This window comes from Chroicocephalus ridibundus, chromosome 4, assembly GCF_963924245.1.
Source record: "Chroicocephalus ridibundus chromosome 4, bChrRid1.1, whole genome shotgun sequence".
NCBI classification, from domain to species: Eukaryota; Metazoa; Chordata; class Aves; order Charadriiformes; family Laridae; genus Chroicocephalus; species Chroicocephalus ridibundus.
The window spans coordinates 15809413-15837305 of NC_086287.1; the positions used below are offsets into that span (position 1 = coordinate 15809413).

A 27893-nucleotide genomic window follows, 5' to 3' on the forward strand; every position below is an offset into this window, starting at 1 on the left:
GTAAGATCTTTAAAAAGTAAACATCGCAAAGTACAAGCAACAGCTGATTAAACAACTAAGCATTGCACACTTCACAAAGACACTGAAGTTTCCCTACATTTTCTCCATATTCTCCCTGTCCATACACTGTCATGTTCTGAAATACGTCTAGTGATGCTGAAACAAAACTTACAAAACTGGTAAGAGTGGTGGAACTCCATAAAGTAGAAATAATGAGGGCCTTGAAGTGAAAGTATCTGAAATTTAAGGAATTTATTTCCATTAAGGATTTGTCCTTCGAAGAACAGAGAAGTAACTGCAAGATATAGCAGTAGGTTTTATTTGAGGTACAGACACATTTCTGCATCCAGAGGCTTAATCTTAGAGATGTCACATAGGAAAGCAAACAATTCTGCTTCATTCCATGCTCCTCTTCAGAGCCACAGAAGTTACACGGAGACAGCAACAGCACCGGCTTAGAAGTAGTTGTCCTCTAGACAGACACCAGCTTCCATGTGTTCTGAACATCATTCCAGGAATCAGCCATTAAAAGTGTAAAATAGAAAGCTAAATACTACTGGACAAAATGTACTTTTAAACACATTGGATTTGGAAGAATTCCACAACGAATACTCTATTTGTTAGATTTTATAAAAATAGTAAGTCTGGATTGAGCCTTTCTGTCAGAGTCTGAAGCTAGATTTTAAAAATTCCTTCACCTGAAACAAAGCCTAGAATTTACTCCAAACATCTGAGAATTCATAGTGGAGTGATGTCTGCTTGCTACCTTAGTCATTTCAGACATTCTTACTTGGATTAAGAAATAATATTTTTCATGTTTTTGTTCCAATCTGGAATAAAAAAAGCTAAAAAGTTATTAAAATCTCATCTAAACAAAATTATATCTTTAGCTCAAACATAAAACTGCTCTTAGCTACTTTACTACTAGACAGGCTGTAAAGATGCTCAAAAGTCCAACCCCAGGGCCCTGACTTGCAAGGCAATCTAAACAGCATTCCCCAAAAGCCATTCCAGCTACACGCAGTTACAGCACAGCTCCACCAACCTGACACATTCCAATTCTACATCAAGTAGAAAAATCACAGCTTAAGTACTAATCACACATTGTCATTAGTACTTGAAAGCACATCTTCCTGGCCTTTGTGCACAAACTGGAAGTGGCACACCTCCCTCCTCCTGGAAGTTGCCGCTCCCCATTTATAAGCAGCTTAAGGCTCTGTTCCTTCTACTGTCCTCCTGGTGCTCAAAAGACAGGATCCTTCTTCAGGCTTCACATATTAATACTGCCATCATCCCTCTACCGTAACGTCCCATGGCACCTAAAGACACCAGGTTTTAGCATGCTCTTCTGTAACAGTGACCAACACAGAATGGCTGGAGGGCAGCAGCAACTTAGCCCAGTTCACAAAAGGCATCTCCTGGCAAAGCATCTGTTCAGGGAGTAAGCTAGGACGATGTTGTTCACTACTGTACCTCAAAGCAAAAGGAGGTATGCTGTTGTGTGTAAAACCTGCATCACTGAAGAGCCAAAACAGAAGCCCTCACGTACAGAAACAATCACCACTTGTGCAACTCCTGTGCAATACTGTGTTTTACACTGCAACTTCCCCATTCCTCGGGTATCACACCTTCCAAGATTTTTAAACAAAAAATAGAACTCAGTTTCTGCTTTCAGTTACAGCACTGAATGTAGAAGGCGGGATAAGCAACTAAGCAATTGCAAGCAAAAACTAATGCTCATAGACCAAAAAAAGCCATTTAGGGAGCCTGGAGCCATAATGGACAAATTTTATTTGACATAATTATTTCACTTATTCTGTATCTCAGGTAACTTCTACCACCAGAAGTTTCAACAGTCAGCCATGAATTCACAATGGCTGTCACTAGTATTGCATGATAGCAAATATGCAAAGAAAGCATGCATTAGAATTGAGATTAATAAGCTACAATCTTGATTGAGATGTCAGATAACCAAGGCATGTTTCTTTACCGTTTAGCAAGCGTTCAGGCAGAAGACAAACAACTCTTTGTTGTGGCCAAAGGTTCTCAATTGATTCAGAAGCAACTGAACACAGTTGGCATCCTGCCTGTCAGAGAGATAACCCTGTCCTGTCGAACTAGAGCAGTGAATCTTCCTGCCTGAAAACCTAGAATCACAATGAAGTTGCTATGTAACCAGGCACCATGTTCCCAACCAGGCCATTCTGCCCTACAGCTGGCTAAATTAGTCCACAACAATTTGCAGAATGAGCAAGAAAAATTCTTGTCAACAATAAAACATCAGGATGTCTTCTAGGGCAGAAAAGGAATACCTGGGCTACAAATTAACCTATTGCAAGTCATGAAACCTCAGATATAAAGCCATTGGCTGTGACACAGACAAGAAGGAGGAAGTACCCTTCCTTACGACCTTGCCTTCCTCTCCAACTGCAATTCCAGCTGAAACAACCAGCAGCAAGTAACCTGCAATTGGAAACTAACTTCCAGGATTCATCTGATTGATACCAATGATCAGAGGTACACGGATGTTAGTTTATCCGTACCCGTGCACATAAGCAGTCTGAACTATACATCTTTGAATTCTAACCTACATAAACTTTGGGGGATGATCTCATACTCAGGAAACGTTTCCCTCCCACACGAGGTTCACTCTGTATCACCCCCATGACCTTTACCAGGAAACAAAGTAAACATATCACCTGGCCACACAGTCAGAGCTATTACCAGCAATCCATCACCTGCCAGTAGACTGGAAGAGCAAGACTGCTGTTGCTGGAAAGCAAGAGGTTCCCAGGCCACAGCACCGGCTGCAGCAGTGAGCATCAATGACACAGCAGTTCAGCATTGGCCTGACACTGCCCTCACACTGGCTTTGGAAGGAGATGGCTAAAGGACTAAATACCTCTTTCCCTCAGCTTTACAGGGTACACAAATTATACGGGCTGACACCTGCACTACACTGAGAAAGCTGAAGTCAGGTATACCAGCCTGCTGGAGAAAGGCCGCAGGATTCACATGGCTGAAACCTAGTGCATCAGAGCTGCAAGGCTGTGAATCCACCCCAGCATCACCACTGGCCAGAAAGGAGAGAATTCCAAAACAGATCAAGCAAAAACACCCTAAACCACAAAAAACTAAAGACGCCCAAACCAGAATCCCACCTAGTTCCTCATAAAAGGAAAACTTGACCTTATCTGTACAAGACTTTCCCAAACAGTTCCACGGAGCAAAGACTTTTAAGGCCTGGACCAGGTACTGACTATTTTCAAAGACCATTTGGGAGTGATCATTCCATTTTCTGCTTACTGCATTTGTAAACATAAGAGTATAAAACTTGCATGCTGTAGAATCAGCAGGTATTCCGCTTTTCAGTTCAAAGAAAATCAGACAATCAAATTACATTCTCTCGCTGTATGAAATAATGCTGTATTCTTAAATCTGAAATAACTCTTCTAAACAAAAAAAAAAGCATTCATGAAGACATGACATTATTATATCAAAAAAAAAAAAGAACAAACGCAGAGCCTGAAATGGGATTAAGCTACTTTATCCCACTTAGAAATTAATTATAGTGGATAGAAACAAATATTTATTGCCAAGTGACACGAAAATATTGAACAGAAAAATAACTAAAATGATTGAATAAAAAAAAAATTTTGAGTCAGTCAAACTTTAAAGGAATAAAGTTTTGCTAAAAATCTAGTATTTCACTGAGTATGGGTGCATGTAAATTGGACTGAAGTGATTTAATAAAAACAGACGCTATAAACATATGTAGAAGCCAGAATGCTGATATTATAAGCAATTTTTTAAATTACTTTTAATTTAGAAGGCAGGTTCCTCTCCACCATGACACAAATAAATCTTAATTTACTTGAGCTACCAGAATGTAGTAAGTTTCTCTCTCCAATAGACACAATTCATTAATACAAACTGAACAGATGCCTATTTAATGGCATCCAAACTTCAGCTTGCTGACCCTTCATGAAGCTCAGAGTATATAATATACATCTTGTAGGACTGCAAATAAGGAAGGCTGAGTCTGTTTTTGATCTTCAGGATAAATCAAAGTCTTCTACATAGGAGGACTGTCATACAGCGTCCTTTTAACTCAGACATATTTTACATTAACATCGCTGATAAATTCTTATCTATAACAATCTCTTCAAAATTCTTACTAGCAAATAAACTGTAACTACAATGTCTTGTAAACTGTGCAAATCACATATCAGATTACAGAAAAGCGTTACAATTAGAGGCAAATGAAACACTTTCATTTCACTTTAAAGTTGGCAATTTGTATAATTCGATGGGCCTCAAAAGAGTAAAAAGAAAGTGTAGGGTGTACAAACTCCTGAGGTCAGGGTGATAAATGAAATCACTTCCAAAATAAGCTTTCCTAATTAAGGCTTCTAAACCAGAGCTGGCTTGCATTCAGTTAATATCACTGTTACAAGTAATGTGAAATATTCTTGATAAAATATTTTTAGTATCAACTCCAGCATATTAAGACCAGTTGAAGGTCATTATGAGGCTGAAAAAAAATAAGGTTCAGACACAGGAAAGATAACAAATTCATCCCTGAAACCACACAAAATATCTCGAGAACTCCATACTTAAATCAGTTCAAGATTAATTGTTTGTTTATAACTATCATCTTAATGTATTATAATCTCAGTATTAAAAAGAGAAACAACATATCCGTCAATTCTTGGATTACATCTACTGAATTCTACTTATTTATCCCCACAGGCCCAAGTGGACTATTAAAAACAGGGTGAGTGGTTTTTTGTTAAAAGGCAGAAACATTCTATACATAATTTCAATCAAGGTTATGTCATCCCAGCCTCCCTGAAGAAATATTTAATTTGCTTAATTAGACAGATGGTACTTTTTATTATACTTGTCTTTGTTGACTGCACTTAAAAAATTTAATTCGCATAGCAAAACTTTTTCATTTGCTAGGTCAATTCATGTGCCACTAAATGACAATTCAGCACTACAAACTAGAGAGAAATCTAACCCATTCTCTGAAATGTAAATATTTCATACTGGTCTTTTTAAACAGTCAACTTTTTAACTCTTGATTCTGTGTTGATGTAAGAACTTATTTTATTTCTTTAGTTTTGGCATAGTCTTTGGTATGTCACTTTAATCTCAGGAAAAAAAACTATGCTACGGAATCCTTTATATTCTGCTACATTCTTGTGATTTCCAGTATCACACACCATCTTGAAATGGAAGAAATTAAACTTAACCATGAAAAGATACAATATACAACACACATTTGAATCAGTCACACTATTAAGAACTGAACAGACTGCACAGAATGCTAAAAGAGCAATGAGATTTATGTAAACACAAAAGAATGAAATACCTAAAAGCACTAGGAATAGCAGTGTACAAGGTAACAGGGGACATATGCTTTTTAAGGGCATGGCATTCATTTCTATGCAAAACAGATGAGACAAGCAGGACATGCATTAAAATGTACTTACACACACAAATAAAAATCACTAATTATATTTTCATTAATCTTGTGAAGCCTGTGAAATGATTAATGTTTACAACACCTGACTAACCTCAAGTGCTTTGCCAAAGGAGAGGAGGGGTGTGTTGTTTGGGTTGGTTTTTTTTTTCCTCCCGCTAAGAACAACAAGAATAAAAATGCAAAGGACAGAAACTCAAACCTGGACAATAATACCTATGACTCGCCATTATAAGAAATAGCCAGCTATTTTCCAAGAGAAGGCATTAAGATTCACAAGAGAGCTTTTGATTGCTAGAGCAATTTCATTACTTCAGAAGGCATTACAAATACTTCCACACTTCATCCCTCATAATAAAAACTGTTTAAACACTTCTGAAATAATGCTAATATTTATTCTCTTTGATAAGAATTAATCATCAATTTGAAGGCAAAGTCCACAATGATCAAGAAACAATCCTACCCTTCTCATCAGGATCTTTCACAAACCTGTAATGTAAGTGCTTAGAGACCAGTATTAACAGTATATGCCAGGAATATCCAACATTCACTGCACTAATTATTTAAGATAACAATACACAACTTCCAGGTAGGTATTCTATTCACAAAGCAAGCTTTGAAAAACGTGTCACTAAATAAACAATGCACGTTTAAAGTTACAGGATGGAAAACTCAAAACGGTTAGCAAGAGATCAGTACAAAATCCTTGTATTATCTCAGGCATTTAGTACATGAAACACAGGAAAAAATACAGGGTTTCAAATGAAACATTACAGTCTTTTTGCAAGCACTGAACATTGATACATACCTAAGATAATACTTTTTCATAGCACTGTTTACAGCCCATCACCTTCAGTCAGTCATTAACCGTTCTCATGATTAAGCCTGAAGCATTCATAAGCATTCAAAAGTGAAGCACAGTCATTAAAAAGGACCACGCTTGCCCTCTCCCCATTTGCTGAAAAAATCATTAACGCCTTCACTCCTCTCTTTCTGCCTAGGGAAAGAAAGAAAGGGGAGGGAAGAAGATTCGAGCAGAATACCGCCTACTTCATTGCTATCATTTCCTCCCAACAGGTCATGCACACATAGAAAAAGCACTAAAACTGGTCTCTAAATCGGTTTCAGAGCTTCAGACTGGCTTAAGCGAAACAGACCATAATTAGATCATTTTATATAACTGATGTGAGTTTGAAATTTAATATTAGTTGATTTTTACACCGATATTAAAAACACTTACTCCTGGAGATACCCTAGCATGACCACATCCACTTAGTGCCAACGTTCTTTCACGTGTTTCAAGATAAAGGCAATCAATTTAAATACCAAATATCAAAAAACTGTAATTATGATATCATATACCAGATAATTCCTAAAAACAGGAAATGATGTTTTAACAGAGTTGCATTATTTTAATTAGCTCTCAACTTTAGTTCTTGGCCACACAGTTTCTGTGGCTGAGATGGCAGCAGCTTTGCATTATTACCCTTGCAGACAATCACCTTCCGGGTTTCTTCCCATCTAGAACAAGTTAATAATGTTGTTATATAAAGCCAAATTAAACATAATCTTTCAAGAAAATACCCCTGCTCAGATTAATTACTCAAAGCAAAGCAGAAATGGTTATTTCGAGCATGATTTTAATGGAAGTTCTTATAAAATCGGAGCACTTTCAGGATGGGTGAATTAAATCTGTACATTTCTCCTCAGAGGTATAAATTAAAAATTTCTACAGTTTTGTGAGATATTAAATTTATTAAGAGAGCCTTGACATATTTCATGATTCCTATTTCAAAGTAACTAAATTGTCGGGAATTATTATGCTTTATTTTAAAACTACCTTCAAAATACTGCCTTATCACAAAATGACTTCCGGTACAACTGCTTCAAAAAGTTTAAAACTTTTCTGTAACAAAATTCCATACAAACCAATCAGAAAACTCACTGTAACTGTTCTTGGTAACTAAATTTTGTCTGAACAATATGCTGTGTTAAAACAATCATCTAATAACAATTATGCTAATTTAAGTAGGTCACACTGTTTCTATTAGATTTGCCTTAAAGCTCTTCCTAATAGATCTAGTTGCAAAAGAAGTGTTTGCCTTATTTTCTCTAAAAAGTTGTTCATTTAAAATTATATATTAGACTACTCACCATCTTTGAGAGACTCAAGACATTCCCTGACAGTTATATCAAAGTACAGAAGATGTATTTTATATTAATTTTGTTATGCGGCAGATACACAGAGAAGCCTTTGTGAAAATACCATCATTTACAACTACCCAACTGAAATTCTTTCCGTATTAGCAAGGAGAAGGGGGCTGAAGGGGGGTGTTATTTATCACAAAGCTGCTATGACTTTCATTGTTGAAATGCTCTTTGCAGCTCCCGTGATCATTGCTGTTATCTGTATTTGTATTATGGCTGTGCTCAGAAGAGCAACGCACAAGGCATGACACAAAATTGAAAGAGGTTCTCTTTATAGCTTAAGCATACATCAGCTGTGTTTACATATACTATTCGTTTAAAAATAAAGATGTTTTGACTGAAATAAAATGCAATGCAAACAATAAAATGCTCTTTTAATTGGGGGATATAATTTAAAAAAAAAGATTAAAAAAATAAAATAAAAATCTGTAAAACTGCAAGCCTTGTGTTTCCTTTCCAGTTCACCAAACATACATGTGAGAAATTACTTTTTCCTAAGCTTTTATTTTACTCATCACCACAGGATCAAAAACTTCAAAGTTTGGAAATACTCCCATTACTCCTTCTTTACCTTATAAATGAGATATGAAAATACATGCAAAGAAGTGGTTCTAGGAGTAAATGCTATACAAGTACCTCCATTAAAACCTAACAGCAGATGAGATCTAGCAAGTAAGTGACAATCCATCATAACTCCACATTTGTTTTTGATTACTTTACATTTCATTGCAGGTGCTCACAAAGTTTGAAAAAAATTACACTGACCTCTGCTTACTACAAAATATTTTAAGCTGGAACCATAATATTAATTAGTCATCAGTAACTTGTTTTTGCTTTGAAACAATATTTACATAATGTTCCATCTGCAAACATGTCCCAGACAGTACTTCCTAGGGGTACATTACAACCAGAAACAAGCACATACAAGGTTTAAGGCAACATCAGAAAGAAGTTGTTGTATTTCAGCTGCATGGTGCCAACAAACTTTCACTCTTCAACCTTATACAAATGTAACAGTAATTATTCACCTAACCTGACACCAGTTCCCATATTGTTCACTCCCACAAACTACATGGGGCAGAAGGGGATGAATTTCTTCCTGCAGTGTTACATGTAGCTGCCGAAATCCCAGTGTCACATCCTTCTCTCATCACTCAGAATCAGCCATAAATGCCTTCTCCGCACTGAGCTACCAGTACACCCATGTGTACTGGCTGCAAGGAGGTTTTTTGCCTATAGAAATTTTTAATCAACACATCTACTAAGTAACGTTTTATAGATTGTTCTGTCCAACTATGTTGGATATTTAAGCAACCACTTCTCTTCCCAGACTCTCCCAGTTCTCCCTATCACAACTTCAACATCCTGGTGAGTCACTCTTCTCTTTCCTGCTCCCTTTTCAAAGGGTCGTTGTGATCTCCCCAATACTTCAGCTGCTGTTTCTGTCCCTGACGCCTTCCAAATTTAGGAACTGTCTATAACATGAAATCTTCTTATCATATTCAGGCATTTGCAAACCAGATTTTTTTTTTTTTTTTTAAACACAAGACTAAAAAATCCTGGCCATTCCTAATGGAATTACTTCTTCTCAACCCGTTTCAAGTTTTATTTTGGCTTTGTGGAAAATGCCAAGTTCCGTATCTTTACCATGCATTCAAAAATCATAATTGTCTCACTACCAAGAAGTACACAACTTTTTACATGCAAATTTTAAATTCTAAAACGGAATTGTTGATAAATACACTACAAAAAAATCACATGAAACAGGATCACCTCTATTGCCCCACCATTTAGATTCAACGAGCTAAAGGTCTCAAACTTACTTCATGATTATTCCATTATACCTAAACTGTTTCCTCACTTAATAAAGGAGCAATGGGAGACAGATTAGTCTTCATGCTAATGATGGAAAAGGAAATACCAAGCATAAAATGAGACAGAATTTTCAAATTTCCAAAGGGCTACTATAATAAGTTAATAGAAGGGAACCTTAAACTATGGGATCTGTGTTATCATGCCCTTTAAAGAGAAAAGAACAAGAACAAGCATAAGATGTCGGTGATGATTTGTGGACCTGTTTTCCAGTTTTGGTATGTCATCTAAAATGGAACAGACCCAGGGAAGTAGCAATGTGCTAAACAGCTTTTCGGCATAGAGAAATACTGTGAAGCTGTGTGAACAGCTTTCATAAGGTTTAAGCTTTTGGCACAGAAAAAGTAATTTTGTAAGAAGATCAAATTAAAATTATAATGGCTCTAGAAGTATTTAAAGACACAAAAAAACCTGCATTGGACTTCTCTAGACCAAGAAACCATTTCCCCTCATGCATGACATCTTGGTACTAATAAAGAAATTACAGGTGGAATACCAGAGACTGTGTGAAACTACTACTCTCTAAGACCAAAGAAGATACTTGAAATTTTGATCTATTCCTGATTTAACATTCTAAAATGTCAAAGCCATTCCCAGTTTACCTGTGTTACACTAGATTAATTTTGCCATCTAAGATAGAGAAAAGCACTGCAATTCCATTTCAGAAGCTTCCAAGTGTTTGTTCAGCCTAAATGTACACCATAAACTTCACATCATAAATGATGTGTTAGTCTAGAAGATTTTTTTCTTCTGCATTGTGGGCTACAAACAGTACAATAAGGATCTAAAAGACTACAGAAGATGACCTGTTGATTTTAATTTAAAATGTCAGAAGATAGGTATATCACAGGCTGTATTTCTTTAAAAAAAATAAGTCTTCAACAGAGGAGAAACCTGAACACCAGACCTACCCAGATTCACTTTTACACTTCACCTTATTTCTAAATGCTTGTGCTAGAAAGATTTTTGAAGATTTATTATTTAACTAAGTTAATTATCCAAAATATGCTATTAATTCTGTAGGCATAATCAAGGAAATTTAGAAGGAGCTTCAACAGTCTTAGAATTGTTTAAATGATGAACAAGTACCACACTGTAGAAGCAGCTACTTGTAGTAAAATTTCCTCATGATGGCAGCATAAACCATTCTGATGAAGTGCTAAATGACAATACACATTCCTACTCATACAAAACAGTGAGTTCTGAACTGCTCTAGAAACACTGTTCACTACTTTCAATTTTCTTCCTCTTCACATTGCCATTTCTACACTACTTTGCAGTCTTATTTAGTCCCCACAATTCCATAGGAGTATTATTCTACTTGACATATAATTTATCAAGAAAGAAGAGGTACCACCCTACAGACACTCTACGGTACCACTCTATTTTGACAAGTGATAGATAATTTTATGCATCTACCCTATACACTCCATTAGATTTTGTATCATTTGTATATTCTACTTTAAAAAGTCTACGACAACTGCACAATCTACACATTTGCATGAGTCACTAAGTTGAGGCTTCAATCAAGATCTATGAAGTTCTTCTAAAGAATGATCTTCCATCAAGTTCTGTGTGCTTTCAATGTTTCTGCATTACAAAGAGGACAATACCATGACTTCGAAGATCCTATTATTTTATTGGAAGTAGCAGTCATTCCAAAACTGGCTGGAAGGATTCTGAAAATCTTGCATTTTATCTTACTGACCTTTCACTGAATACAAATTACAAAGATTTATAGACACTTGTATACTTTTATAAGATATGAAATTCATTAAGTTCAAAATATGCATAGATTTCCACTTATAAATAGATTATATCAATTAAATCTGTGTTGATTAAGAATAGATTTGAGATTAAGAAGATCACCACGCTTGGAAAGACTTTGTTTAAAGGCTATTACCAGTGCAATTCACTCTTTTCAGACTATGCTGCAAGCGAGGCATTGCTGAGGCTACTGCCTCCAAATGTTCATCACCTCACACTTCAAAAGGTCAGCCAGTGTCCCCCTCAGATCATAGAATTACAGAATCATTTAGGTTGGAAAAGACCCTTGGGATCATCAAGTCCAACCATCAACCCCACTCTACAAAGTTCTCCCTTACACCATATCCCTTAACACCACATCTAAACGAGTCTTAAACATGTCCAGGGATGGTGACTCCACCACCTCCCTGGGCAGCCTACTCCAGTGTCTGACCACTCTTTCTGTGAAGAATTTTTTCCTAATGTCCAGCCTAAACCTACCCTGTTGCAGCTTGAAACCATTTCCTCTTGCTCTATCACTAATTACCTGTGAGAAGAGACCAGCACCAATCTCTCTACAATGTCCTTTCAAGTAGTTGTAGAGAGTGATGAGGTCTTGCCTCAGCCTCCTCTTCCTCACACTAAACAGTCCCAGCTCCTTCAATAGCTCCTTGTAAGATTTATTCTCCAGGCCCTTCACCAGCTTCGTTGCCCTCCTCTGCACTCGATCCAGCACCTTGATATCTCGCTCGTATTGAGGGGCCCAGAACTGGACACAACACTCGAGGTGTGGCCTCACCAGTGCTGAGTACAGGGGGACAATCACCTCCCTACTTCTGCTGGTTACACTATTTCTAATACAAGCCAGGATGGCATTGGCTTTCTTGGCCACCTGGGCACACTTCCTCACCACTGTAACTGTACAGACAGTTGTTCCTTAACCCAGTTCTACCAAAATAATCTTAGTTTTTGAAAACCATGCAGTAGACCAGATTGTCGAGACACCAGGTTAGGAAGAGTTATGCCAGCTGATCCAAGGGGACAGTAAACTGGGAGAAAAGACAGACAAGTAATGAGAGAACACCTCAATCTCCCACTCAGTTACAAGTTCCTATCTGTTTACAGCCTTTAGAAGTGCACTAAGCCCTGACTCGTTTCTCTTTTAGAACACCTACACAGAATTTAAACTTCAGAAGTGCATCTTTATTTTTTCATCTCCATGTTACTGATGAGCTGTGCTTAAATATACCTGAGAACCTTACCAATTTGTAGTTTTACACCACCCCCAATTAATCACCAACTGCTTAAAGGAAGCAATCTTGAGGCTCCGTCAAACTGAAGATAAACTGCCACTCACCCTATTTCTAGATGTTAATAAAGACTGAAAGAACAAACATTCAGAAGGAAAGGAAAAAAGAAAAAAAATAATCAGTCTGGTTTAGATAAAATCAAAGCTAGAAGAAACACAAATGAAAATTTAATTTGTGACCCATGAAACACAGAATGACTGTATTCGTTCTAGAAGCTGAAGCCGCAGCACATGTTGCCATACTACAGCCTGCACAACTTGGTAGTTCACGTGACTTGGCATTCCTGGACAGAGCAAACAAACATGCCTGCACTCAGGTGTAACAGCCAAAAGCAGAAGTGAAGGGTGTTTTGGCTGTAGTCAAGCTTTTCCTTAATTATCTTTTTTCACATCTTAGCAGTTTTATCTCCACTATGGTAAGGAGGGTGGTTAACACCAATTTTCTCGAATCCGACTCAGACTACATTGACTGAAAAGATGGAACATATTTTAATTTGAGGGTTTACAATAAGATTAAAACAAACCAGCAGTATCTTAGTTTTTAAGCAATATACTCACTGCATAGCAAACAGACATCTACTACATGAAAGACAAAGTAGCTTTATAATGAAAGCCCATCTCTCAAACATTTATGGTTTCTAACAGAATTGTTATTCTTCCAGAAACGTCCCATTTTCTTCTCCATATGCTCTTACAGTACAGCTATTTTGGCCAAGAGAGAAGCAGAGATTTACCATGTTTCCTCTGCTAACAGGATTTTTCAAATGAGCAACAAAGCTTGGGAACAGCTGGAGCTTCAGACGAGGATTGCCTCATTACCAGTAGCAATAAGCAGAATAGATCAAGCAGAGGAAAAAGCCAAGTTCTCCATCTGAAAGAACAGTTACTAGGTTTAGAAGTCACAGCCTAAAATCAAGATTCTGCTGCTGGTATGTCCATTTGTGTGCATTATTATACAACAAAACAATGCAATAACAGGAGTCCTATATGAATTTACAGCTTTTTGATTCTTTAAGTGCTGTTAGTTTAATTCAAGAAACATTATGAGGTCAATTGAGTTATGTGAAAGAACTACCCAGATGTAATTAGAAACCACAACCTCTACCATTTTCAGCAAGGCACTTCTTCAAACACATAATGAAATATTCATGGCGATATTGTAACAGAATAGCCTACAACCAACTTAAAAGATGCAAAAGGAATTGCATGACAGCCTATCAATTTAAAAAACAAACATAAATCAAATAAAAAGGTGTATTTGTCAAGACAAACTTTCACTCCCAAATTATTTTTTCCTCTAGTCTCGCCTCTCATTGTTAGAGACTACCAAAAAATACTAATTTTTATAGAGATATAACTATGCAATAAATATACAATGAAGAAATTCTTTTCAATTATCAGACAAAAGGTTTCATATGAAGGAAATAATTAGTTGAACACAAGTTAAAAACAAAACAAAACAAAACCTGAAGTTTTTAAAAGCACGAGAAATGGAATACTCAAAATTAGATCCAAAGCATGACCTAACAACTGAAAGGACAGAAACGCAAAGATAATGCATAATATATGTCCTGCGGTAAACTGATCAGTAAGCAGGAAGTACCCTAGCATGAGACACCACTGTAACATGGCAGTAAAAAAGACAAAATTCAATGCTAGGATACATCATGACGGATATTTCCAGAAGAGACAAGGAAATATTTTAAGCAGCCTTTAACTGTAAGTGTTTCAGCAAAACTTTATCAAGAATATTATGCATCATTCTAGATAATCCAGATTTAGAAAACATCAAATACACGTATGTAAAAAGAAGGACTTTCTGTATCTGGGGAAGAGATCAGGACACATCAAGTACTCTGTCATTTGCAACAAGCTAGGACACATCTACTTTGTAAAACGTGGCACAAGGCAGAGAAACTTGAGCTAAAACAAGCCAAGCTAGTGTCTGAACCAGACTGACTGACGATGGAACCCTACGAGACATCTGATAGCTCAGGCACATCATCATGCAGACATGACTACACTGCTTTTGGCTGAAAACTAATGTCTGTAACTTGCACTGTGCTACACAGGTATATGAGCTGGGCCTTGGGTTCAATCCACTGCACAGTGTAGACATGCATTAACATGTAGCTTATTCAACCCTTTATTTTGTAGGGTGTAGGACTGGTCTGTTTAAAAACAAACAAACCAAACAGCAATACAAATACCAGAGAAGGGAAAGCTGCCTTCATCAAAGAACATTAATGGCAGGAGACCAACAGATACCAAATTGCCACTAGTCAATACAAGTCAGAACTTAAAACAGAGTTCCCAAAATTTCTTTATTCTTAACACAATCTGGTAGGTACAGGAAAATGAAGAAAAAACAAACAAACAAACATTATAAAAAAATAGATGCAAATTAATCAGTCCACGAGATCATTTAAATGAAGTGGTGAAAATTAAAAGACATGACTGAGTCAATACCTGCTTGCAGACACCTGCCTATTGTTTGCAAAAATTAGAAATAAAAGTTAATTCATATGTTTACTAGAATTTCATAACACTGCTCATGCAAAGAATTCATGCTTGTTTGTAAATATCAATCAATATTTTGGATTCTACTATATCTCTGAAGCCTTGAAACTTCTCCAATTGTGCAAACACCTACTTGTGATCTTCAAAACTTCTGAATCAAGAATATTCAAAAGAAGTCTTTGATCTGCAGCATACTAGAAGTTAATCTGTTATGAGTTCACCATGCTAAGCTACCATGCAAACTAAGGTTTAACTCTACTTTTTTTTTTCCCCTTTTTTCTTAAACTTCCCTTTAAATCAGCAGTAAGTGGAAGCTAACAAGCATTAATGTAGAGCACAGGTCAGTAAATTCTTAAAACTTCAAGTCACGTTTCAGATGAGGAAAAAAATATAGTTTTCCCATGTCACGAAAGTATTAGATTATGTAATACTTAAAAACTCCTTATATTCTGAAAACAATTATGTTATGTCCACAATAGTCTACTTACACACATAAGGTTTTGTTCCACTACTTCAAAATTCCCACAAAGCTCTATTTGGGCAATGCATGTTTCTTGGGTCAAGAGAGTTCAATAACATACACAGAGTTATCTAGTAAAAACTCAGCAAGCACTAACCATCTTCCCTCTGTGGTCTCTTCAGTCCAGCAAAGGAATCTGACCTGAATTCTTGCCTCCAGCAATCCGGTTCCAGCAATGGTACTGGAATCTTCTCCTTCCTCCCCTTCAATCATGTGAATTACAAGGGCATCAGAAGTTGGGTATTTTCTTCTTGCTGGCAAAGTAGGGCTTCAGCTACCATACACCATTTCATTAAGAATATACCTTCATCTGATATGAGCCTAAGTCCAGAATGTCAGGAATCACAGCTTCCTCCAGAATCATTAGATTACCCCAAAAGTATAAAAGCCATTTTGCTGCAGTTCAACCCACACTGCCAGGATACCTGATCCGCTGAGAAAAGGACGTTAAAAGCTTCAAACAATCAAACTAAATCTAGAGAAAGGAAGAAATCACCATGCAATCAGAGAATCATAGAATGGTTCGGGTTCAAAGGGACCTTAAAGATCATCTAGTCCCAACCCCCCTGCCCTGGGCAGGGACAAAGCCCCATCCAGCCTGGTCTTGAACACTCCAGGGATGGGGCCTCAACAACTTCCCTGGGCAATCTGTTCCAGTGCTTCACCACTCTCATAGTGAAAATTTTTTTCCTGATACCTATTCAATTTAAAACCACTGCTCCCCACTGCCTGTGAATCTCTTTCTCGCCCTTTAGTTTGACCAGCAGGTCTTGACTTAGCCATGCTGGTCTCTTGCCCTCCTTTCCCCGATTTCCTACACCTGGGGATCAAGAGCTCTTACACTCTATGGAAAGTGTCCTTAAAGATCTGCCAGCTCTGTTCTGCTCCCTTGTCCTTAAGGGCAGTTTCCCAGGAGGTCCTATTGACTATCTCCTTGAAGAACTGGAAGTTTGCTTTCCTAAAATTCAGGGTCCTGACTTTAGTCTTCCCTGACCCATACCCCTCAGGGCTGCAAACTCCACCAGTGCATGATCACTACAGCCCAAGCTGCCTCCAATCTTGATGTTGCCAATTAGCTCACTTGCATCAGTGACCATCAGGTCTAGTATTGCCTCTCCTCTGGGGGTGGCTGTCTATTACCTGGCTTAAGAAGTTATATTCGATGCACTCGAGGAGTCTCCTGGATTGCCTATAGCTCACCAGCAGACATCGGGACGGTTGAAGTCCCCCAGAAGGACAAGAGGATCCCTCAAAATCCCTGCTTTATCCATAAAAGGGCAACTAGCAATACCCAAAATCTTGTCCCATACTACTCTGAGGAAGACTTCGGTGTGTACAAGCCTTACCCTTTCCCAGTGAACAATCACAGAGACATAGAAAAGCCTAGACTGGAAGGGATTTCAGGCAATCATCTGGTCCAACCTTGTGCTGAAAGCAAAACCTTAGATTGGATGATCCAGAGTCGTCCAAACTGAGTCTTGAATACTTCCAGCAAGGAAGATTCCACGCCTCTTCTAGGCAACCTACTCCAATGTTTAATTGTTCTCACAGTGAAGAATTACCTTTCCTGCCTGATCAAGGATGATGGGGAAGGCTCGTGAACGCTATACTTCAATGGTAGACAGCAGTGCTTATACAGCCCCTTCAAGCCCCAAAGCACCTAAGCACAACACCTAACATGCACAGGTTTTTCTCACGTGTGCATGTCAAAAGTGGGGGGAGAACGAGGATAGATTTGCAAAGCTCTTACCTATGCTATAAATAAATGAAACATTAATATAGTTTTAACCAATCCAACGTAAGTACCAGACTTGGCCTTAGAACAGCTGACAAAAACAATCCCACTAGAATATATTTGGCTAAGAGGCACTTGCTCATTAGCACTTCAGCAAGAAGAGTAATATACAGTGGCATTAGTCAGGGAGATACACATTTCCAGTATTTTGGGCCAGCCTTGCCTTTAATCAAACTAAAAGGTTTCTGCAGGCAGTTAAGAGCTGCCATTTGCAAACTGAGGTGATATTTAGCGTATTTATTAAGACCACAACTCCTGCAATCATGTAATAACTTAAGAATGCCTGATTTCATCTTATAAAGATGTTCCTAATATTCATAGTTTAAAAGAGAAAAAATATGCCCTGAAGAGGCTCAGGAAGCAGATATAAATACGTGGGTATAAAGAGTAAGAGCCCAGTAAATTTAGAAATCATTAAGCAATTCCACATGAGAAGTATAGATTCTAGGCATTCTGCTGTACTCCATACATAAATTATAATACGGTCCACAAATACGCTATTTTAAAAATCCTCTTTTTTGCATTTTACTCAGAAGATTTTCGTAACTCTTAAACCCTAAACATTTCCTTGGTGCGTTTTTTTACCTTCCCCTCAACAAAAATTCAAAATTTGACCTCGTAGAGACTTTAGCTCAAAAGGAATTTAAATAAAACAAGAACAAGTGAAATTCTTTGGCTTTGCTGTTTCTCAACTGCCCCATCTAGCCTCCATTTCCATTCCTCTAATTTACTATATATCCTCATAAAAATAAGCAAGCCATCTAAACTGTAGACATAAGCAGTGCAACAACTTCCACTGAAATTCTACATAGCTTATGAAGAGACACTTAACAGCACATCTATAAAAAGACCTGATCCGGTTGCTGCCATAAAAAAAAGTTTCATGCAACTAGAATGAACAGGCAAAGGCTATTTGGTGATTTTCTCACAAAGCTGTCACAGTCCTTCACAATGAATATCAAAACGCACACACATAAACCTAACCAGTTGAGCAAAGCACAATAAACTCTTGAAGAAGAATTAGAGCAAGACAATCACAGATGCTTGCACCAGCATTTCTAACTTGAGCGTAACTTGGCTTGAAGTTTTGCTATAGCATCGCTGACAGTAACAGAGTTCTTCTGTAACAGTGATTTGATTGAGAAAAAAACAAAAGTTTTTTGAAAGCTTTAATATTTACTTGCAAATAATTAAGCTCGTACACAGAAGAGCACAATTAACAATGAAGATTTCAACAAACATCTCTCTTACAGAGCTCTCTACCATTCTTTGAACACAGATGCACAAAAATAATCCTATATGCCACGCATTCATCTTCTACATTTATCAAATTTATAAAGTTCCATACTAGTACTATATTATATAAGCAAACTGAGACCATATAGATGGGCACTTTGTGCACTAGTGCTATGAGATGCTAAAATTCAGACTTGCCTTTAAGGCTGCTGATACACCATACTTTCTTATAGCCATTCTTCACAACATAGAATTAAAGAGGAAACCAATGCAAAAGCTGACCAAAAGCCATGCTTAGTAAACCTTCTAAATTTACTACAAAAGACAGTTTTAAACAGCTGGAGGGCAGAGCTGCATTTGGAGGGCTCTTGACAGGCTAGAGAAAAATGCTGACAGAAACATTGTGACATTCAACAAAGACAGATGCAGACTCACGCACCTGGGATAGAATAAGCCCGTACGGCAGCAAAGGTGGGAGGCCAACTGGCTAGAGAACAGCTTTGTACAAACAGACCTAGGGGTCCTGGTGAAGAAGTTTAACACTATTTATTACACAATTTTCATTCTAGATATTGACCTCTCCACTACTTTACAACAGGGAAATGCAGAAAACAAACAAAAAAACCTAGATTATTACAGGCCTTTAAGTTTTCTGGAAGAAGCAATACCAGGAAAGCAGGGGAAAGGAACAGATAGCCCTTGTCTCAAAATCGACCTAGCATATCAAAACAAGCTGGTTCACTGAGAAGGACTGAAATGCTCTTGCAGAAAAGCACAGGCTGATCAAAACAATTGCGGAAGCATCAACATACTTTGCTGATTAGAAGTTCTTTGTCCCTATCACCTGGAAACAGGTCTGACAAAAGTAACTTTCAACAACGTTCAGCTCCTGGAGTTTCCAAAAAGATCCTCTTCTCACACAGAGCTCCTTTGGTACTTCAGCTGCACTCTCCAGAAAACTAGCATGCTGCCATCATTTCCAAGCAGCTGAGTGTATTCGGAATAAAGATGAAGCTTTAGCAAAGACAGAAATGCAAAAGTAAAATTACACTATTGATGCGCATTGCCTATCTGAGAGAGGTACAAACATTGAGCTCTTTGAAGTATGAAGACGTATAAGTTACTTCTACTTTCAAAATCTATCATGTTCCTCTGAAACTGGCTCGGATAAGAATTTTTTAAATTACATTTTATTTCAGTATTGATGTTCTCTCAATGTCTCAGGAATATTCATGAACCCTAGATATAATGACACACCATTGTATTCTACAGATCGAATCAAATGTTTTTCTTGGCTTAATCTTATATTGTTTAAAAAGTACTTCTAAACATCAATTTTTATACTCTTCCTGACTGCCATTTCTGAAGACATATTTTGTCTAAATTTGACTATCTTGTTTGCTCTGTATTTTTATTAAATTCTTACTCAACCATTTTTTATAATATTAAAAATTCTAGCCCCTCTTCAAAACAGAGACACCTAAAATAATCGTCATCTTGCATTAATTACAATCTGATATTTCCAGTGAGGAAAAAACACAGAGAATAAAGCACATGACAGGCAAATCTCTAGGAAATCCATTAGTCCTACAAAAAGTTTTTACTTTTACATTAGACAGTATTCTGTTATTTAGAAATCCTCACAGCTGATACACTAGACCTTAAATTTGTAATTCTCTCTCACTGATTACATGCCATAATCACCACCACATTCTACCCATATAGTTTCTTTCAGGAGATAAAGTTGCTGTTACCAACTCTCCCCTTCCCAAAAAACCAAAAATAGACACTTTGTCAAATACAACTCTTAGGGCTTATCAAATATTTTGGTAAGGTTTGTTATTAAACAAACAAACAAACACACAAAAAAACACCAAAAGCCAACTCATGATTCCTGTGCTCTTTGTTGGATTTCATTAAGAAACAGAAGTAAGAAAACACCCAGATTCACCACCTCAAGTTAGAAATATGGGTTTGTTTTGCCATCTGTGGAAACTATTTTGCAGCTAGTCAATACCACAAAGATCAATAAACGCATTAACAGGGTTCCTTCCTAGACCTTTGCAAATAATACCACATTAGCATAAAAAGCAGACAGTAGAAGATTGCAGATTAGCTGCAGTTTTCAACATGACTACATAAACATTTGAGGAACAATAAACAATTCATCTTATTTATTCAAATTAATCACTTCAATTTGCTCACCAGGAACTATATATGGTCAGGTAATTCTTCTGCTCTCTGGAATACATAGAAGCATGCCTCCTGTAATTTGGTTTAAGCTACAAATACTTCAAGAACACTCTCCAACAGCACAATCCCATTCCCTACCTTAACAATAAATGTCTTCTGTTAAACTGTAGGAAAGGCATGCCGTCTTGCAGGAAGGGTTCCCATTGCATACGTCTTTACAATTAAGCTGGTCTTTCTCTAAACTGTTAAGGAACACATTTTGTTAAATGTCATACCAAGTGCATTCCATGAGATGGAATGTACGTGGTGTCCCCACAGAAACCACATCCTCCCACTATAGCTGTAGATTTGAATGTTCCTTTGTATGCCTTGTTTGGAAAAAAGGACAAAAATATCCAATTCTTTTACAAAACTAACTCTCCATGCTTGGTATTTGCAAAGTTTTTGAAAAGGGAATTTACTCAGTTTCCCAATCTCAAAGGGTAGCAAAACAAACCAAGTGCCAAGCACCATTGCATCTCCCCAGGAAAGTCTATGTACCATAAATATGTATCAGAACATACCACTGATCGAGCCTAGGTATCTGCATATCCTTATATAACGGTCAGACTCCAAAAATGGTACTTTAAAGCCTAAACTATGTTAAAACCATGTATATCTGTATTCAAAACTCCGCAAGACATTCATTGTCTATAAGCATTTGTAAAGTGCCCATTTTTTAAAACAGAAGCTTAGTGCTCTTCCAATAAAGCTTAAACATAAATGCCATTTAGCAAATTTTTAATTTTTCTTACCTTTGTCAAAGGATTTTTGGCATAGTAATGTCATTTCAAAGTTCACATGAAATCCAAGGTAAGCTTTCACAGGTAAAACTATTTCATTTTAATTAGACATTGTTTTTATTTAACTGGAGCTATTTTAGTTCTGCTCAGTGACATGACAGGCATAAAAAGCAAAGGTTAGGTAAGAGGTATTTAAAAAAAACATAAAAAAAGTAAAATAAAAGTAATTACTTCATATGGGAAGTGTATAAAACAAGCTCTTTCAGGACGACTGCCAAATCTCAAGGAATATCTAGTATCTTGTGAGGTCTACTGTGCTCTACTTCATTCCGATCTGCCATGCAGTTCCACTGAATGTATAATTTTCTAAAGAGCTTGAGTCCAACTAAAATTCCATTGCTACTGAAAGGAACAGTCCCATCTCCTGCCTTCCCAGTGCTTCCTCTGCACCAGCACTGGTGCTTGTGCGGCCATGCAGCAAAGCGCAGGGCAAGCTATTCAGCCTGAAATCAGTCTCATAGAATGCGTTTTTCAGCTACATCAAATAAGTGTGCTGGAGCATCAGGCTAAAACAAGTGTTCCAGGACTGGTCAGGAAAGGGCTGCAAAGGAAAGATACATTGGAAATCTTAGCACCCCTTTCATTGGCAGCTCATTTTTAGATTTATTTAAGCCCCTTGAAACTTATTAAGCTAGTCAATTTGTGTTCTTCTAACCCACAGTAATCAGGATAGGACTTCACACCTTTTTCTTCTAATGAAAGTGAAGAAGTTGAATTAATTAGCCTCTAACTCAGCCAGGCAGTAATCTAAAACTCACCAAAATCAGCAAGCTTCAGATTAGAACTTTAATGACCTAGAGTGGTGAAAGCACCTAATTTACTCTTCTTGTCCTTTGTTTCTACAGAAATGCTCAGAAGCAGGCGCATGTTAATTCCTTTGACTCTTCCACTCCCACACGCTGGATATAAGTAGCCACTGTCTGGTGGCAACAACTACTTCAACCAAGCATATAATACCCCCCTAATAAAAACAGTAACCTAAGAAAGAAATTCCTGCCAAGTTTTAAGAAGCAATAAGACACTTTTCAGGGCACCATTTAAAACTTCTCAGAATACATAATGCATATCTCTATGCTGGGGTGAGGGGAGTGGACTTGAGAAATGGTACCGAACAGAAGACAAAAGTACAAAACTACCCAAGGTTAGTTGCTTTCAAAAGTCTTGGTTCTTCTCCCCCATACATTTTATAATCTGAAAAAAAGGTAAACAAAGAGACCTATTGAAATTAAGGAAAAAATGGAGAAGAATTTGTAATAATATAACTTTCAAAATAGGTACTACAGTACCCTTAATGTTTTACCCATGGATTTTCTGATTTCAATCACTCTAGTGATTAAAATCTTTCTTTGTCTTTCACTTAGATACTCCTGCTGACAGTATTTTGTTAGCTGTTTGGAATTTGAAAGCCCACAACACCTATTGTAACAATCGAGAAGCAAAACTAGGGACTTTGTTGAATGGCTTAATTGTATGCAGGCAGAATACATTTTAGAGCCAAACAGAACATTGAAAAACACCAAGATACCCGAATTTGTGTTGAGACTCTATTTAGAATCAAAACTTTGATTAATCCAAGATAGTATCTCAACTAAGAAAGAAAAACCCAGGAAATGTTACAACACCGAAGCAACTACCCACTTTGAAAGAATAACATGAATTTTAAAAACGACGACACTACTGGTTTTCTTTATAAATACTTGTTATTCCATCAGTCCCAGACTAGTAGGAAGCTGAAAACACTGCCTAGCAAGGAGAAAGTTCTCTCTGGACCCAAGTTGACAAGCCCAAAAATTGACAAGTAGGTATTAATTTTAGTATCTTTACTGAAAGTATTTAAGAAAAAAAAGTTCTTTACCCCAGACAGCTACAGAGGTAAGCAACTTTTCTAGTTTTGTACGGAAAGACCTACCATCAATCAAGTACCGGCAGCATAAGTTGCCAGTATAAGCTGGTAGAAAGTAGCTGCATGGTAAGTTTCCACCTATGACACAGTGTGGGATTTAATTCTTCTATCTCAAAACATCAATAGCTGAGCTAGTCATTGCATCGCAATGCACTGCATTTCATAGTGGAAAGAAAGGGAATTTGGAGGGAACAATTCATCTGTTCTATTTTAGATGTCAACTTTAAGATAGGTGAAGTTGTCCTAGAAATGTTTTTCTTCTGCTACCTATAAATGAACATGAAAGTGACTTTCTCAGGTGTCATCTATGTTACAGATATCTACAGCTGGACAAAAAGTAAATCTGTGTATGATTTCTAGCTAATGGCTTCAAGACCATAACAAATACAAAAGACATGCATGAAAGTAACAAAGAAAACCCATGGGTGAGCACAACACATCACAGATTTGTCTGAGCTTGCCAACTGGGCAATCATATAATAACCGAGTATGCACAAAACCAAGGGTGGTTTGGCAGATGGCACAGCTTTCAGAATACAGACATTTTGTTTTACACACTTATCCTTTTGGCAGCTGCGATCTCATGGTCATATTAGGACACACGGCTTCTGGACACTCTTAGCACATTCTCTCTTTCCCCTCTTAGGAGGTAAGAAACCCCGTAAGAATACTAAGAACATGTTTTCAACATTCTTGGTAAAGACATCTCTAGAGACTACCCACTGCAAAAATGTAGAGCAGTCCTAAAACACAATCTTAGTGAATAAAATTGCATAAGGAATGAAAGATGCTAAAAGGCAGAACCAAAACTATACTTCTACTAAAGTAACATTCAACAATTAGGAAGCATGGTTAAAACTGATGACACTTAATGCTTCATGAACATTTTGCTTCTTTATGTTAAACAAACTGCAGTACAATTAAAAAGCATTTAAATTATTTGAGATATTTATGAACCCTATTGTAAAAATATGTCTCAATGTAAAACATGGTAATGGATAGGACAACAAAAATAAATTTGGGACTAATCTTCTCAATTTACTTTTTTTAATATAACTGTTATCTGGCTTTATATATATGCATACTTGTATTTCTATACATATTATGCATATGTATATAACTATTCTGCCAATTCTGTTTATTCTCAGACTGTACTGTAAAGATTTATAAGCTAAAATATTAATTACCAGAGTAATTTATTAAATCAATAGCTATTGCTCTTCAGCCAAGATCAGTATACTGTTGAATACTCTCAAATCGCACAGTATTTATTCTGATATGCATAAAGCTACACAACGTTCACTGAATACCTGGAAGTTTCTCTCTCTTAAAACTTGCATATATAGTATAAAAAAATTAAAATTAAATATATGTGCATATATATATATATAAATGCTGTTCAGGAAGTGCTATGACAAACAAAACTGTGCCAGGGAAGGGGTTTATAGAAATAGGAATACAGAGATACTGAACAGAATAACTTTCAGATTAGAGCCTTCAAGATCAGATCTCATTAGGAATATCCAAGAACGTAAAGGAAGTGGACACCGTTAGAACTAATTTATGCCAGATCTGGAAACTCACTGAAGTGGTTAAATTGGTATCACAAGAAAGTCTAGCCAAGAAGCATTTATCCGTTTTCTAAAGCAGGACTGCAGCTTGTGCTAGATCAGCAGGGAATACAGTAGCCATGTATAGAAGGACTCCAATTTGGAAAGGGTTTTAAAAACGAAGGCATTACACATTGTGTAACTTCCAAATACACATGGGGAGAGTACACTGAATTATAATTTGACTATTCGATTCTCTCTGTAACAAAGTCACCTAAAACGTTTAAAGGAGTTGGTTCAAACTTCAAAGTATTAAAAAAAAAAAAAAAAAAAAGGAAAGAAAAAACAACATTTAATCACCAGACTGAAGGAAAAGATGACTAAACACAACTAGTTTAGAATGGCATTGTTTAACACATTACTAATCAAAAAAATTGGGGGTGAGAGGGAGATGAGGAATCCAAAGTCAGCGAGAGGGGCAAAAACCAACAAGAAACAGAGAATAAGGAATACTCTGCCTAGTAAATAAATCTTACCCTATAAACCTCCCACTTCACTTTATTTTTCCAACTGAGATGCGTGCAAACATATAACAAGCATGAGTAAAAACTGTCCAAAGCTTAGTTAAAAATAGAATATTGTTATTAAGACAGTTCCCGAAATACCTTTCTGTCCCTTATTCCACTTACTGGGGACCTTTACAAAAATCCAGAACTATACTGGCAAACAGGCTTTTCTACAATTTTCACATAGCCTGAAAGCTTAACTCTTTATAAAAATGTTTGGCTAAAGTACGATATTTTCTATATAGACAGAAATTATGTTCCCTTTATAGAAATAACCTGTTTTAAAATGCAGAACTCTGACAGCCAAGCTTTCCCAGCTTTAATATATTCCCTAGCATACTTAAGAAAAAGTTAAACTACTGGAGAAATGCATGTCAAGAATGTAACAACATGCAAAAATGAATCTGTAACAAACCCAGGTTTTATGGGAGTGTAACTACATCCATTTCCAAGACGTTTAACTTTTTCTGTAGACTTATTTGAGTGACCCATTACTTAGCACTCCTCATTTTGCATCCATTAAAATTTCACTTATGAATACTTCTCACAACCATCAGCACACTCAGCTTAATTGAAAGGCTATTGTTAAGAGCTCATATAAAAGGAAAAGATAGAGATGGATACTGTGGGTTTACCTCAGAGAACAGAAACAGTTTCTGGAAAAAGTCAAGGCATGAGATTTCAAGATGACAGAATAAAGCCTTTAATTATCACTCAGCTGATCATACAAGTACACTAATTTATTAGTGTGCAAGTAAACATTTGGTTCTTCAAAGTTTTCCTCTATTTCCCACACAATTTTTGCCTCCAACCTTTACATATATTTGTTAATACTATTTATGGGTAATTTGGTAGAAAACCCACCAGAATGGATGACACACATTCTGGCAAAACACCATATGCAAAGAGGATTCACTGGAGGGAAGGGTGGTGGGATCTCAAAAGTGTAGTTTGAAATTCAGTACCTTGGTTACAAGCAAGATGCGAGGTTCTCAAACTGCCAACTTCGACTTTTAGTTGAAGAGATGAGTACTTCAGCAATCATTTCAGGAGAGCAACAGGCACATGCATAGCTACAGAAGTAACAGGAAGAAATGCTACAAAACATCGCAGTCCTTTACATTGTAGCATTTTCCTATATGTTTCCTTCTACGCATAGGCTCAGCCAATAGTGTTCTGACTTACTGATATCTTTTTCCTCCTTTGCTAGATTCTCGGCTTTCTTGTCCTGGAGGAGTGCTCGATGCAGGCCACTGAGGTCCAGCACTTCCCGACACAAATCAGACCACTGTTTACACATTCCTACATTTCTTCTGCGTGGCTGCTGAATACAGTATCTCCACTACTTTTTCAGCTGATTACAACTCAGATATCTGAATGGAACTTATGAGGCACACATAATGAGAGTTAATTATATTCACATGATGCAACTGAATTTATGGTCACACAAACTCTCAGCTACAGTAGCAATTGCACAGACCTAGCAAATATGCATGCACAAAGCAACAAGTATACTACAATGACGTTAAAAGAGGTAAGACAGGACAAACATGCACATCAGTACTACCCTAAGGCGTACTAATCTAAACCATGGCAAGACGGTTTACCTAAGTCTTCTAGATAAAACTAAATGCACAAATACAAAACCAACATGCCATGTTTCTACAAAGTTTTACACTAGGACCTAATTACATAAGAAACATATATTGCTATTATATTCTTCAGAAATAAGCAGCAATAATTATTTTCTTACTTTGAGTAGTTTAGCTACATAAATTTGATCTTTTTAAGCATTGACAGAAGCCCAACTCTAGTAACATTCAAAATTGTGAACACACAATCTATCATCTAATTTCATTATTTACCTTAAAAACAAAAGGCCTAAACATATGCCTCAGAATGGATGACAAGTTTGAACATTAACTGCTAAAGAAATTTCATTTTCCAAAAAGGTACTCTCAAAGTCATCAGCTGAATCATCACTAAATAATGTTTATATTCATTAACCAATCCAGACATCATCTGTTATATTTCAAGATTCCCACACACATAATAATCACGAGGGAAAGAGGCCAGAAAATGCAATTGCCCCCATCTATAACAGTGTATATAGCTAGCGTATACACAGTACAGACACCTCATTTT

General features: G+C 36.9%; 1 protein-coding gene across 4 annotated transcripts in view; it reads right to left on the reverse strand.

The window, feature by feature from the left end:
- PLEKHA7 (pleckstrin homology domain containing A7) overlaps nt 1–27893 on the reverse strand; it is a 171478-nt gene that overhangs the window by 117871 nt on the left and 25714 nt on the right. Inside the window, exon 1 of one of the 4 annotated variants that reach the window (XM_063332311.1) lies at nt 6297–6485. The exons of the other annotated variants lie outside the window; for them this stretch is intronic. Within the exon in view, the coding sequence (XP_063188381.1) occupies nt 6297–6316 (20 nt within the window). The 5' untranslated portion in view covers nt 6317–6485. Of the gene's footprint in view, nt 1–6296; nt 6486–27893 lie in introns of those variants that run through there. 4 annotated transcript variants of the gene reach the window in all.